Source organism: Urocampus carinirostris, chromosome 1, assembly GCF_059441175.1.
Source record: "Urocampus carinirostris isolate Australia breed hairy pipefish chromosome 1, RoL_Ucar_1.0, whole genome shotgun sequence".
Taxonomy (NCBI): Eukaryota; Metazoa; Chordata; class Actinopteri; order Syngnathiformes; family Syngnathidae; genus Urocampus; species Urocampus carinirostris.
Window position 1 is genome coordinate 29689002 of NC_142349.1, and position 13387 is coordinate 29702388.

The following is a 13387-nucleotide window of genomic DNA, read 5'->3' on the forward strand; positions in this document are numbered from 1 at the left end:
GTCCTTACTTACAAATGTTTTAGGTGACAGGGTCAGTACAGCTTGGCGGCGCCCTTCCCTCTCTAATACCAGGTCCTAAATCACTGAGTTTTTTTTTCTAGTAGGAGGAAAGGGCTCGATTCTGTTTGCAAAATTTTTAGTAGGCCTGTTTTGTTCAAACTGACATCATACAATACGTGTTGCATTATTTGTGGCTTTCATTTTATTGATGAAAAACCTACTTTGTGGCAATAACGTAATGTTTTTGGGGTTTTGCGACATGTTAAAGCAGCATGTTGAACATACTGCCTGCGGGCCATAATATGATTAAATCCGGCCTGCTATAAATTTCTGAGTATGTTAAAAAAGGGAAGCAAGTCTTGTGATTAATTAAAGAAAGCCAATGGGCAGTGTTAAGTTTGTATTGCCCGGTGAGTTGGTTTTGGTGTAAAACGGCATTTACTCAACTGTTCAAATGAAGCAATGAACACATTTAATGTTGAACATGAAAATCGTTTTCCCTATTGTTTGTGAATAAATGCATACATACCAACCTTTTGACATTGAAAAAAATACTGTCGATTTTGTCGTACATTCTATATTTAGGTGCAAAACACAATCCGTCTCAAGAATATTGGGAAAAAAAACATGCGCTTGATTTAAACCGGAATTGGCAATTTTTTACCAATACGAAGATCAAATGCAATCATTGGACGCACAAAGACTTAGCCTCACGTCATGATAAAGCGGGCGGTAGGCTAAAATGAGTCTCAAGTCAAGATTTGTTTTTTGTTGTTTAAACTTTAAAAAGCAGAAGATTAAAAAAAAAAAGTAGTAGGCAATTGTAAGGGCCAAAAGCGTAGTTTACCGCGTATAGCAGTAGTGTTGGCAGGTATGTATATGTGTTAATTTTAGAAAAGATCCCTTGTCATGTAATTTTCATATTTAGGGCAGGTTACCGATGTAGACTGAATGATAAAGCATAATACTGAAAACAAAGCTAAAGACTTGGTCTCGACTTTCTTTTACTGAGAATAGAAAGTCGGCCCCAGATACGGCCACAGAGGCAAACTGAGTTCGACATACCTGTATTAAAAGCTATTTTTTGGAGAGGAAAATACCATAACTATAAAACAGTAACTAACGTTAATTTTCTAGATCCAAAAATGGATCAAATAACTTGAAATGATGGAGACTACAACAATAAATATCTGCCAAGTTGACATATGACTGATGATTGCAATGATAACGGTTATAAACCAAATGGACCTGGACATGGCATGAAAGGCAAACAGGTAGAAAGAAAAACCTGTTGAGTGAGACATAACCAATCTAATGGACAAAGGGAAAACATACTTAAAAAAAATAGCACCACACTCTGTCATCACAATATCTAATTTCTTTTTAGCTTATGTAACAAAACATTTTTACACCAGTAAGCAGACGGTTAAACATAATGAGAAATGTTGTGTAACCTGGTGTCATAGTACACTCTCATTATTCTGTAGTGATCTCATAGCCGCTTGGCTTTCATACAGATCCTACAGATAACGCACCACAAAGGAGTGCATTGCAACATGGTCAACCCAGAAAGCGTTTGGCTTCTTTGAAAAGAAGGCATCTTGCCAGGGTCAAAACTTTACAAAAATGCTTTACCGGACGGAAACTATTTCGGAACACGACCTTGGTGGAATTGAGTGAGTTTAACTTAACTAACGGTCATACAACAATAACATATCGGTAGCGCTCAATTACAGTTCTTGAACTCTGTGACCCAGAGCATGGCCACCTTTGGAGATATATTACAGAACATTGGGGAATTTGAAGTCTTCCAGAAGCTCATCATTTGCGCACTGAGCTTCCCAAATATTATTTTGGGTTTCGAGTTTGCCTGTGTATTTTTTATCGAGCCCGACCCGACGCGACATTGCAACACCGACTGGATCCTGAAGGCGGACGTAACCCTGACGTCAGATGAGCTGCTGAACTTAACGGTTCCTCGTGAGCCCGACGGTTCTTTCAGCAGGTGTCGCATGTTCGTCCCGGTGGACTGGGACATCGGAACCATTAAGGAGAACGGACTCAATGAGACCACCGTGTGCCTGAATGGTTGGGTCTACAACAGTTCAAAGTTTATTGCCACCATCGTCACTGATGTAAGTGATTATTCATGACCTGAAACATTCAATAAATACAATGCTATTCAGCCTAAAGCTTGCAGACTTAGTCATTGGAATAGGAAGAAATCCAGGTGTATGTTGATAAGTTAACAGAAAATACTTTACCATTTTAATTGAAAGGAAAATTAGATAAAGATTCTAATACAGACAAAATCACATTTACCTATGTATAGTATCAGTAATTTGAAATACAAAATGTATTTGCCTTGCTTTACAGATTGTTAGGCTTTACACTAAACTCTTATAAAGTAGCTTCACTGCACACATTTTAAGTCTCTTCAACTTTGTTATTGACAATGTCATTGTCTATAGACATGAGAATTTTCTTTTCAGTGTACAGCAGCATGAGGACAGTGAGCTTCTTAGCATAGTTTTCACACATTTTAAAGCAGAGAAGCTCAACTCACATGCAACCTGTGTACAAACAAGGCTCAACAGAAACTTATATGCCAGCCAAATGACATGGTAGGCATCTGCGAGGAGGTTATACTGTGGAAATACTTGCTTTTTTGCTAGCATTTTTCCTCTCTCTTATATTTTCCTGCCTTTCCTTTCCTTTTCTCATCTTCCTTGTATTCTTTTGATTCTTCTAGCCTTTTACTTCTTTTCTCTTCCTTTATTATTGTTTCTTCTTTTTGATCTATTTTCGGCTTTATTTATTCATTTACTTTTTCATTGTTGTCTTTTTTTAGCTTTATTTTCCCCCCAAAATTAATTGTGCATACTTAACATTAATAGTTTTTGATATGTGGATAAAAGCAACAAAAACTAACTGAAGAGGATTTTGGAATCTAATTTTAGTGAACCGAGCTGAAAAAGACGCTTTTCGAAAAAGAGACGGAATTCCCATCACTACGAGTTCAGTTAAGTGGGAGGAGGTTCCCGGCAAAGGCAGTTAACTGTTAAATTTTGCTATTGGATGACAAGCAAAAAATGCAAGATGAATGCTTTGAATGATAACAGTCCTTCTGTTCACGCGTTATTTTTTATTTTCCTGCCTTTTTTGGTTCCCGCTTTCTGCCCTTCATCATTCGCGCTTTTCTGAGCTAATTTTACCGTGCGAGAAAAGAATGGCGGTGGGCCAAGCCAACTTAAAACTTTGGAAGGGAGAGTTCCCTCCGATGGTAAAACTACAATGCTGGGGTTGTGGCCAAATAGCTGACTCGAATTGAATGCATGATAAAGGTTAGATAGTGCAAGTGACAGATCACGGTTCAAGTTTCACGGATTACCTAGGGTCGTAGGGGCACCACTTCCTGTGGTGTGTCTTGGGCAAGTACAGCCTGGTGGTTCCTATCCCTGTCCAGGCTGTTTTTTGGGTAGCGGTTTGCTCCCCCACATGAAACGGATAGTACTGGTTTCCACGTTTACCAGTAGCAGAATAATCCTCCTGATCTGACTCAGATACAGCACCTTCATCATCTGGACACTGTTGTTCTTCATTGCAATGCGTCATTCCGCTCTTCAGAGATGAGCCAGACTGCCGCCTCGACGAGCAGCAACATGTGATGATACTAATCCTAGATCCCTAATCACTTGGGAAAAAACCTTTGAGTATCATATAGTTCATTATTTGGCTTTTATATTTTTGTTGAAAAACAAACTTTGTAGCAATGATGTTTTGTCCTGATGTTGTTATCATAAACACAATTATAATCCTAATTCCATAATAATAATAATAATAATAATAATTGTCACGATCTGGCTCACCACTTTCTCCCTAGAAGGCACTGATTGGGGGGAGTGGCTGGATAGTCCCCACCTGTGCCTAGTCTGTCTCCACACCATTACATTATAATTATTTCATCTCTTTATATAAAATTGTTTGCTTCTTGTTTAGGCATACTGAAAAGAAAGAAAATCTTGCCCATTTTGAGAATATTTATTTCATTAATTGTTTTTTTTTTTTACAATAAAACAGGTCTATAAAATCTATAACGAATAAATAAACACAAAATACTAATCCGAATAAAAATATTACTTAAATTCAGTAAAGTTTGAGCGCAGTAATCAAAGTGTATACATGTTCAAATCATTGTTCTCATCTAGCTAGCCAAACTCAGCCAAACTCGACCTTGACATGAGCCAGCCCTTGGGGAAATCTTCCGTTCTTCCCAATTAGTCACCTCGGCATTAGGTGTACAGGGGCCCATTTCCAGCAACCATCACTCCAGTCTTCTAATAGTACATTGTGTATGTTAATTGAGTTTTAAGGCAAATGGGTGATTAGAAAATGCTTATGTAGTTTAGCTGGTTAGAGAAGCTATAAAACGGACTTTACTTTGAGCTTGTTAAAGTATCTGGAGCATCACATATGTGGGTTTGATTAATCATTCAGAATGGCTAGAAGATGACAACCTTAATGTGAAACTTGACAATTTATTTTTGTCCTCATCAATAAAGGCTATTCTATGCAAGGAATTGCCAAGAAATTGAAGATATCCTCCAACAGTATGTACTACTCCCTCTCGAGAACAGCACAAACAGGCTCTAACCAGAGTAGAAAGAGAAGTAGCAAGATGACAATTACATTACAGTCTCTAGTTTGAGAAATAGAGATATCTTACAGGTCCTCAACTAGCAACTTATAGTACCGGCAAAACATCAGTCTAAACGCCAGTGAATACACACAGTTAAGAGGCAAATAAAGTGCCATATCTGAGAGTCTCCAACAAAATCATTTTGAATACTAGGCAAAAATACATGAAATGTTTTAAGAAATGTTCATATTAATAAAAAAATAAAAAATCATAGGTTGAGAAATTTGTATTTTACACAGTGCAATCCCAACTTAAGTTGCCGCCATGTTTTTCCGGCAGAATGCCACCACACTGTGCCTTGTGGCACCGCCCCTCGCTCGCACCAGTCATCGTAGCGCCATCTAGCGGTCAAATATGACACACTGGGGCTTTAAAGAAACGTTGGTTTCTTATTTCAGTTCGATCTGGTATGTGACCGATCTCATCTACTGCAAGTGGCGCAGACGGTGATGATGTCCGGAGTTTTGCTCGGTTGCCTCTTCTTCGGACCTTTTGCTGAATCGTAAGGAGAATTCATCTCGCGAGTCGCTGAACTGGAATGAATGACTGACCCTTTCAATTTTTCTTGTACAGGTTTGGTCGCAAGCGTGCAGTTCAAGTCCCGATGGTCATAGTCCTCATTTTTACTGTCACCTCTGCTTTGAGCCAAAACTATATTCTGTATCTCATATCCCAATTTATATTGGGCCTTGGATATGGAGGTTTTCGTTTAAATGGCATTATATTGGGTACGAGTATTGCTATGGTATCATTACCCATTTTGCAATTTATGTATCCAGATTGTTTAAAGTCACGTATTCAGATACTTTTGAACTTGCAGTGCCATTGACCTTATTTTCCACTTTGTTAATCTTTTTTCTGCGTTGAAAAAATCTTACCATCATATCATATATCTTTCTTCTTCTTTCTTTCTTTCTTTCTTTCGCTCTTTCTTTCTTTCTTTCTTTCTTTCTTTCTTTCGCTCTTTCTTTCGCTTTTTCTTTCTTTCTTCCTTTCGCTCTTTCTTTCTTTCGCTCTTTCTTTCGCTCTTTCTTTCGCTCTTTCTTTCGCTCTTTCTTTCGCTCTTTCTTTCGCTCTTTCTTTTGCTCTTTCTTTCTTTCTTTCTTTCTTTCTTTCGCTCTTTTTTTTTACTCTTTCTTTCTTTTGCTCTTTCTTTTTTCTGCTCTTTCTTTTTTCTGCTCTTTCTTTCTTTCTTTAGGTCTTTTTTTTGCTCTTTTTTATGCTCTTCTTTATTTCACTCTTTTTTATGCTATTCTTTATTTCGCTCTTTTTTATTTTGCTCTCTCTTAATTTTGCTTTTTCTTTCTTGCTTTCTTGCTTTCCTGCTTTCCTGCTTTCCTGCTTTCTTGCTTTCTTGCTTTCTTGCTTTCTTGCTTTCTTGCTCTCTTGCTCTCTTGCTCTCTTGCTCTCTTGCTCTCTTGCTTTCTTGCTTTCTTGCTTTCTTGCTTTCTTGATTTCTTGCCTCCTTGGCATCCTTACCTTCTTTCCTTCTTGCCTTCTTGCTTTCTTGCTTTCTTGCTTTCTTGCTTTCTTGCTTTCTTGCTTTCTTGCTCTCTTGCTCTCTTGCTCTCTTGCTCTCTTGCTCTCTTGCTCTCTTTCCTTCTTGCCTTCTTGCCTTCTTGCTTTCTTTCTTTCTTTCTTTCTTTCTTTCATGCTTTCTATCTTTCATGCTTTTTGGCTTTATTGCTTTCCTGCTTTTTTGCTTTTCCTCCTCTCTTTTTCTTCTTTTTCTCTCTCTCTCTTTCTTTCTGCTCCCTTTCTCTTTCTCTCTTTCCTATCTTGCTTTCTCTCTCTTTTCTCTCCCTTCCTCTTTGGGTCTATTTCTCTTTCACCCTTTGATCGCTATTTTTATCGCTCTTTTACTCTTGCTCTTTCTCTCTCCATCTCTATCCCTCTCTTCTCTTTCTCAATCTCTCTTTTCTCTCGTTCTCTCTCTTTGCCTTTCTTTCCCTCTCCCTCACTCTCTTTCTCAGTCCCTCTCCTTCTTCCCTCCCTTTCCCCCTCTTCGTTTCTGTCTTCCTTTTCTTTCTCATGATTCTACTTCATACACAGGTTGCCGTTTTTCTGAAGGAATATGTCCGGCCAAAATGTCTCTTTTTTTACTTTTGCATTCTGTTTACTGTTAGCCACAGAATGGATCGGTGCATCCAAAAGGTCATGGGGAACGTGCGCGACTCAACTATGTGGCGCAGTTGGACAAGCCATCCTCGCTGGTCTGATATACTTTATAAGAAACTGGAGAGTAGCTCAGCTCATTACTGCAGTTCTAGTTGCGATCATTGTTCTTTATATATGGTGAGCATCAAAAAAGGCCTGGAATGTTTGATAAAAGTTGTAATAATGAATATAATATTATTTTGCAATAACAAAGGTTCCTCCCCGAGTCAGCCAGGTGGTTGTTGGAAAGAGGAAGGAAAGAAGAGGCTAAGGAATTGATCTTGAAGGTGGCCGCCATAAATAAGCGCAGATTTTCAGAAACTCTCCTTGAAAAGGTATTTTTCATCATTTATTTCAGTGCATATTTGGAATGTAAAGGAGGGGGCTTCAGGACTATGTCTTCAGAGTTGTTTGCATCCTGCTCCCTATTTATATTAAATATATTTGCTTATATAGCATGACCAACTTGTTTGAGTGTTTGGGCATTTAAGTTGGCCATGGTCAATTTTTTGTGTGTTTTTTGCTACCTTTTCCTTTTTTCTTTTCCTTGTTTTTGTATACGTGTCTTGCTGTCGGTCACCCCTCTTGAGGGATATGACCAAGGTAGGTAGGTAGGTAGGTAGGTAGATAGATGGATAGATATTTGCTTAAACTTTTATTTTTAACTCCTTCACATCAAGAAAAAGTGGATGATTGCCGTTCAAGTGAATGAGTTAAATAATCTAAGAGTCAATTTAAAAACCAACTATTTACCCTACTGTGAAAATGATTGTGTTTCCCATGGAAAAGTCACGCAATTAGTTATTAAATGAATTTTCTAATGTCTGCTATCTGCCCAAAATAATTTCTTCCTTCAAGTGGCCAGTCCCAGATATGGCTTTTTCTTTGCCGCTCTGCCTTGAAAGCCAGCATCTCGGTATCACCTCTTCATTGTAGTTGCCGATACTGGTGATTTGCTGGTATTATTAAACCAAGCTGCTAGTTGGGGAGCTGTAAAGCGTCTATTTTTTAAACTATAAACTAATGTACTTGTCATCTCGCCTCTTCTCTCTCTACTGTGGTTAGCGTCTGTTCGTGTTATTCTCCATAGGGAGTAGTACACACCGTTGTAGGAGATTTCCAGTTTCTTGGCAATTTCTCGCATGGAATAACCTTAAATTCTTAGAACAAAAATTTTGAGTTTCACACGAATGTTCTCATTCTCTGGCCATTCTGATTGTTTAATCAGACCCACAAATGTGATGCTCAAGATACTCGATGAGCACAAAGGGAAGCCAGTTTTATAGCTTCAATAACCGGCTAAACTGTTTCAGCTGTGGTAACATCAATAAATAAATAAATGTATTGGCTGATTACCTACTACATTGTGAGAGAATGGCATGTTTTGTGCATTACAGATTTCGATCAAAGAACCTGAGAAAAAGAACAACATTTTAATGCTTATCCAATCACCCGTGCTCCGTAAATATTTCTTTGCCATATTATTTACGTGGTAAGTCATTTATATTAGCTAATACATACTAAGACTTGTGCAAACTAAATTGTTATTTGTTTGCCAAATGATTTAACCATGTTGAATTTGTTACATTGGGATCTTCTGCTGACTTAATAGTTTGGATGTTTCCAGGTTCTCTGTGAACGTGGCATACTACTGCATTTCATTCAATGTGGGCAATTTTGGCTTGGACATATTCATGACACAGCTCATATTCGGACTGACTGAAATACCAATTCATCTTCTTTCTGTGTGGCTATTGGAAGCACTAGGGAGAAAAGTGTCTTTGATTTCAACACTTTTGGTCGGGGGCATCTTGTGTATGTTGATGCTCGTGTTCAATCGAGGTAAGGAAGGGCAAAAATCGATCTATCTCAAGGTTCTATATAACAATGGTTCCTCAGTAATTTGCGCTTTGATTCACGCGGATATAGATAGCCAGCAAAAAGAGGGTAATATTTTTAAATGTGTTTCAGGAAATCCAGTTGCTGTTACAGTACTTGCCACCGCAGGACGCTTCATAACCAACTCGGCTGCAACCATATGCAATATTTATGTTCAAGAGTTATTCCCAACATCTTGTCGGTAAGGGAATCCCACTTCTAACTAGGGTTGGGCGATGCTGGGGATTTCAGTATCGATAAATACATGCTAATATCGATACCGATCTGATACTGATACTTTTCCCTTGGCAGTGTCATGATCATGGAATTATTGAACCCTCGTCCTTGAGTTAGTTTATATTAACGATAAACACGGCACAAACATTTAGGACACTCAGATGTTCAATTTTTTAATGAAATAACTACAATTCAAACTTTAACTGTATGAAAATTAAAACAAGCTTTTCTATTACAACTGTTTCATAACAAAAGCCAAGAGATTTAAATAAAACAGCAGCATGTAACAAAAATACAAATATAACAATGTCAACACGTCAACGATACCTTCAATTTCACAATATTTTGAAAATAAAGTCAAGTGCAAATGGTGTAAACGATACAATTTAAGAAACTCAAAGAGTATAAAAAAATGAAATATTTATACGGCTAAGAGAAAGTCAAGAGAGTCAAACCAAAAATTCGGCAATGCAAACAAACAAGCCCTTTTGGCTCTGTTGCCATAGTGACATCCTATTTACAGTTTTGTTTTGTTTCCAGGTACGGTAACATGTTAACATTTTTGGTTACAGATCGTTGCGCTCTGTAGGGTAAACCTTTTTCATGTGTTCATGTCAAGTTGCCACAGTAGCAAACCACTCTACCATAAAAATGACCATAAAAACAATGCAGACCGCCCTGCGCTTGCTGTTTGCCCGTCGTCTTTAGCTTCTGATAAGGGTGCGCACATAGAGTCGGCCCTCTCTCCTGTTTGGCAGTTAAGATGCAGCAGCAGGCCAGGTAATGAGAGAGTTGTTACAAGTGTGCCTGTCACATAAACAGGCTTAAACATAGACAGTGGCCGAGGGCACTGGGCGAGAGAGAACAGAACTCCGCTATCTACACATAGTAGCAGAGCGTTCAGAAAATTGGTGGAGGGGTGAGGTATCAATCCCAGGACAATATTATCGATCCGATCCAAGTACTTGTTTAGTATTGGTAAAACCCATATCTGTCGTAGCCAAACATAATACTTTACCAAAACATATCAAATCAATGTTTTGGTGATGTCTTCAGCGAAAATATGTAAAACTTGTTGGATTAATAAAGATTTGTATTTCTTCAGACAAACTGCTTCTGGTTTGGGCTCCATCGCCAGCCGGGCTGGTGGTCTCATTTCTCCATTGGTCAACATGTTGTCTATCTATCACTGGTCCATCCCCATCATAACCTTCAGTGGCCTCACACTGGTCAGTGGGGGTCTCTGCTTCATGCTTCCAGAGACACGGGGGATAGAGCTGCCAGATACTTTTGACCAGGCTGAAAATAACAGGTAAAGAACTACATAAATACTGTAGATTCTATAAATGTATATTTTATCCATATCCATTGCCTGTCTACATGGAATAAAAAAAAAAAGAGGAAATATTACAACTACTAATTCGTTTTCCATTCCATGTTCTTACAGGATTAAGAAAGCAACAAGCAAAAACAGAAACTATGATGTTTTACACTTCGAATCAACTAAATTGTAATTCGTTTCATTTTTGGAGAAAAATTTCATAGGAATTGTCATTCAAATGTAGACTACCATCATACACTGTGCATTTGATGTAACTCACTTCCACCCATCCATCCATCCATCCATCCATCCATCCATCCATCCGTCAGCTCATTTACAATCTCTGTCTAGTTGATGGGTTGAAAACCAGGTTCTGGCTTCCAATTTGAGTTTGCTTATGCTCCTGTGTCAGTGTTTTTTTTAAATACTACAAGGTAAGCTGGGATAGGACATGAGGGAAAACACAATATATTCATTTCGTCCGCCTCTGGAATTTCCAACCAATAACTGTTCACCTACTTTCTGTATCAAAGCGATGATTAGCTGAATCCTCAGCAATTGCTACGTGAATGTCATTTTCTCTCGGCAGCCTTCCCAAAATGCCGCCACCAGAGAAGGATAAAAACAAGTGTATATTGTTTCTTAAATTATATTCGATAAATGGCTCTTTATAGAATGCATGCATGTCCAGAGGCGTGTTCAGGAGAGTGAGCGATTGCTATCGCTAGCTATCGCTAGCTTCTGAACGGCCAATGATTATTGAGCGCTCGCGTGCCCGAGTAATCACGGGAGAAAGACCGCTTACTTTGATTTCCAACATGGCGTCGACAGTGCTGAACATGGAGGATCTCACCCTGACGAGTGCTGTTGGCGATGTAATATATCGTCTTACATTGCCTGGTAATGTTTGTGAACAATGCAAGACAGGTATGACCCTTCCACTGCGTTTAGGATAACCTTAACTGTGTCAATATGCGAACTGTCGCTCATATCAGCCAACTCGCTCAAAGCAAGCTGTAGAACGAAATCCATTGTACTGTCGTCGGCCATTTTGGATCAGTAAGGCAATCACAGTGAGCGATTACAAAACGTTCAGCAGTGCGCGGCAAGCGATTAACAAGCGACTACATGTCTGATTACTCTCCTGAACACGCCTCAGTTCAGCATCTTGGTTCCTGCGTTTTCAGAAGAATTCTTGTAGCAACTACAAATGTGGCCAGTAAAGATTTCCACTTAATGCGACGTACAAAGTGTCTGTTATTTTTATTTTTTTTAATACTTCAATGTTTATACTCTATTTTTATTCCTGTGATTCTCTTTAACCCCTTAACGTTCCTGTAACATTCGTCTAAATTCCCAATCCAGGACCTACCCATGAGAAAATTGAATGCTGTTCTTAAACAGTTTGGAGAATATAGTCGTTTTAAGGTTAACACTATGAAGTTTTGTCCCAAACTGAAATAGTTACTGCAAGTCCTATGAACATTGAGTAATCTAAGTTAGAACACACAGAAATAGAAAGTTTTTATTCTCGCCTTTTTTGCCATCAAATGCACGTAGATGAGTGTAGCATTGGCATCTTAGCTGGAAAACAGGTGAGACGACAGCTTGAAACCTTACATGGTACCTTGTCAAATTTGATCACAATCGGCAAAACTAAACAATCTACTTTTTACATTTTTCTAATGTTCGGTCAAGGCGTTTCCAAATGTGGCCAAGATAAAGAAGTCGTTGTCTTTTCTAGCAATAAAGGCCCAAGGCCCATATAGGCTAAATGCGGGTTGTGGACCATGAAACAAAGCCTGCAATTGGCCGATAAAGATGTCAATCACACTTAAGAATTCTCCGAGTATATTCTACTCAAGATGGTCAAGTGTTTTTTAATTATGTTAGGAAATTCAATTTCAGAGAAATCCCCGATTGATTCGATAACCTCGTGGAATCTCCTGATGACCTCCTCATTGAATTCTTAACTTTACTGCCTCATGTATATGGTGCTGTGCAAAGCTATTTATAGATTTAACTATCCTCTTTCTTTTACAATTATACGTTCAGAGGTCTAATGTGTGGGGTGCCACCCATATCAACAGGCAGATTTACATAACCTGCTTGATGAGGTACTGTTGTTTTTCCGTTTTGTTTTCTTAGTTTCTTTTCTTTACTTGCTGTTGTTGTCGTTGCTGTCCGTGTATTGTCAATTCAAGTCATGTTTATGTGTATAGCCCTTAGCCACAAGAAGTCTCAAAGGACTGCACAGACCACAGTATATTGCAAACCACAGACTATTATTACACCCTTATAGTAATCATTATTATATCATCATTACTGTGTTAGTTTTATATTACACTCTCACCCTGGATGCTGTATTGCTATTAAATAAGCTCAAATATGTCAATAATTGTATTCCTGGTAATTAAGAAATCCCATTAAAAAATGTCAATCAGAAGTTCTAACAGTCTGCATTTTGTTTTTTGAGTCATATACTGTAAGTTTATCACAGCAACAGTCGGAAATGTCCTGGAGTTAGTTGTTGATGGATGAGGCAAAAGAAGCCACAACATGAACAATAACATTTAAATCAGGGGCCTCAAAAACTCGTGGCCCGGGGGCCAACTGCGGCCCCCAGGATGATAGTTTGAGGGAAAGTGTGTATTATTTTACCACTTGCTGTCGATGTATCCTATCATGCCACCAGTGGGGAGGCAGTGGCTCAGGAGAGCGTTCATCTTGGGATCAAGAGATCGCAATTCGAATCCCGGCTCCTCCATGTTTCATGTCTAAGTGTCCTTGGGTAAGACACTGAACCCCTAACACGCCCAATAAGCAGGTTAGCGCCTTACATGGCTGCACGGCCGCTATTGGGAAATGTGAAGCACACTGTAAAGTGCTTTGGGAAGAAAAGAGAGAAATGAAAAAAATAAATAAATAGGACAAAAAGTTAAACTCGAGAAAAAAAGGAAAGCAAAAATGAAAAAAAATGAAAAGAGAGAAAATGCTTTTTCTCCGTCTATTTTCCATTTAATTCATTTTTCTTTCATTTTTCTTTCTTTTTCTCTATCTTCCTTTCTTTGCTTTCTTGTCCACTAATTTTCTTT

General features: G+C 38.5%; 1 protein-coding gene across 2 annotated transcripts; it reads left to right on the forward strand.

Annotated features, from left to right (window-relative positions):
- Window positions 1-1536: 1536 nt before the first annotated feature.
- On the forward strand, window positions 1537-11534 carry LOC148374237 (solute carrier family 22 member 13-like). Of its 2 annotated transcripts, XM_088334108.1 has the most exons (11): window positions 1540-1676; window positions 1758-2135; window positions 5098-5201; window positions 5273-5427; window positions 6826-6994; window positions 7071-7191; window positions 8254-8348; window positions 8484-8698; window positions 8828-8936; window positions 10077-10283; window positions 10419-11534. In XM_088334108.1, exons 2-11 carry the CDS (start codon window positions 1761-1763, stop codon window positions 10483-10485), a joined length of 1617 nt encoding a protein of 538 aa, XP_088190234.1. In that variant the 5' UTR covers window positions 1540-1676; window positions 1758-1760; the 3' UTR covers window positions 10486-11534. The 2 variants fall into 2 exon arrangements, with proteins under 2 accessions (XP_088190244.1, XP_088190234.1); XM_088334118.1 differs by having other exon boundaries at window positions 1537-2135; window positions 8618-8698.
- The last annotated feature ends 1853 nt before the right edge of the window (window positions 11535-13387 follow it).

What these genes read in the sequence shown, in the direction of transcription:
- LOC148374237 (XM_088334108.1), top strand. Translation starts at nt 1,761, where the DNA reads ATGGCCACCTTTGGAGATATATTACAGAACATTGGGGAATTTGAAGTC. An exon ending in ATCATTGTTCTTTATATATG is followed by an intron (nt 6,995 to 7,070) that starts GTGAGCATCAAA and finishes GCAATAACAAAG; the next exon opens with GTTCCTCCCCGAGTCAGCCA. An exon ending in GACCAGGCTGAAAATAACAG is followed by an intron (nt 10,284 to 10,418) that starts GTAAAGAACTAC and finishes ATGTTCTTACAG; the next exon opens with GATTAAGAAAGCAACAAGCA.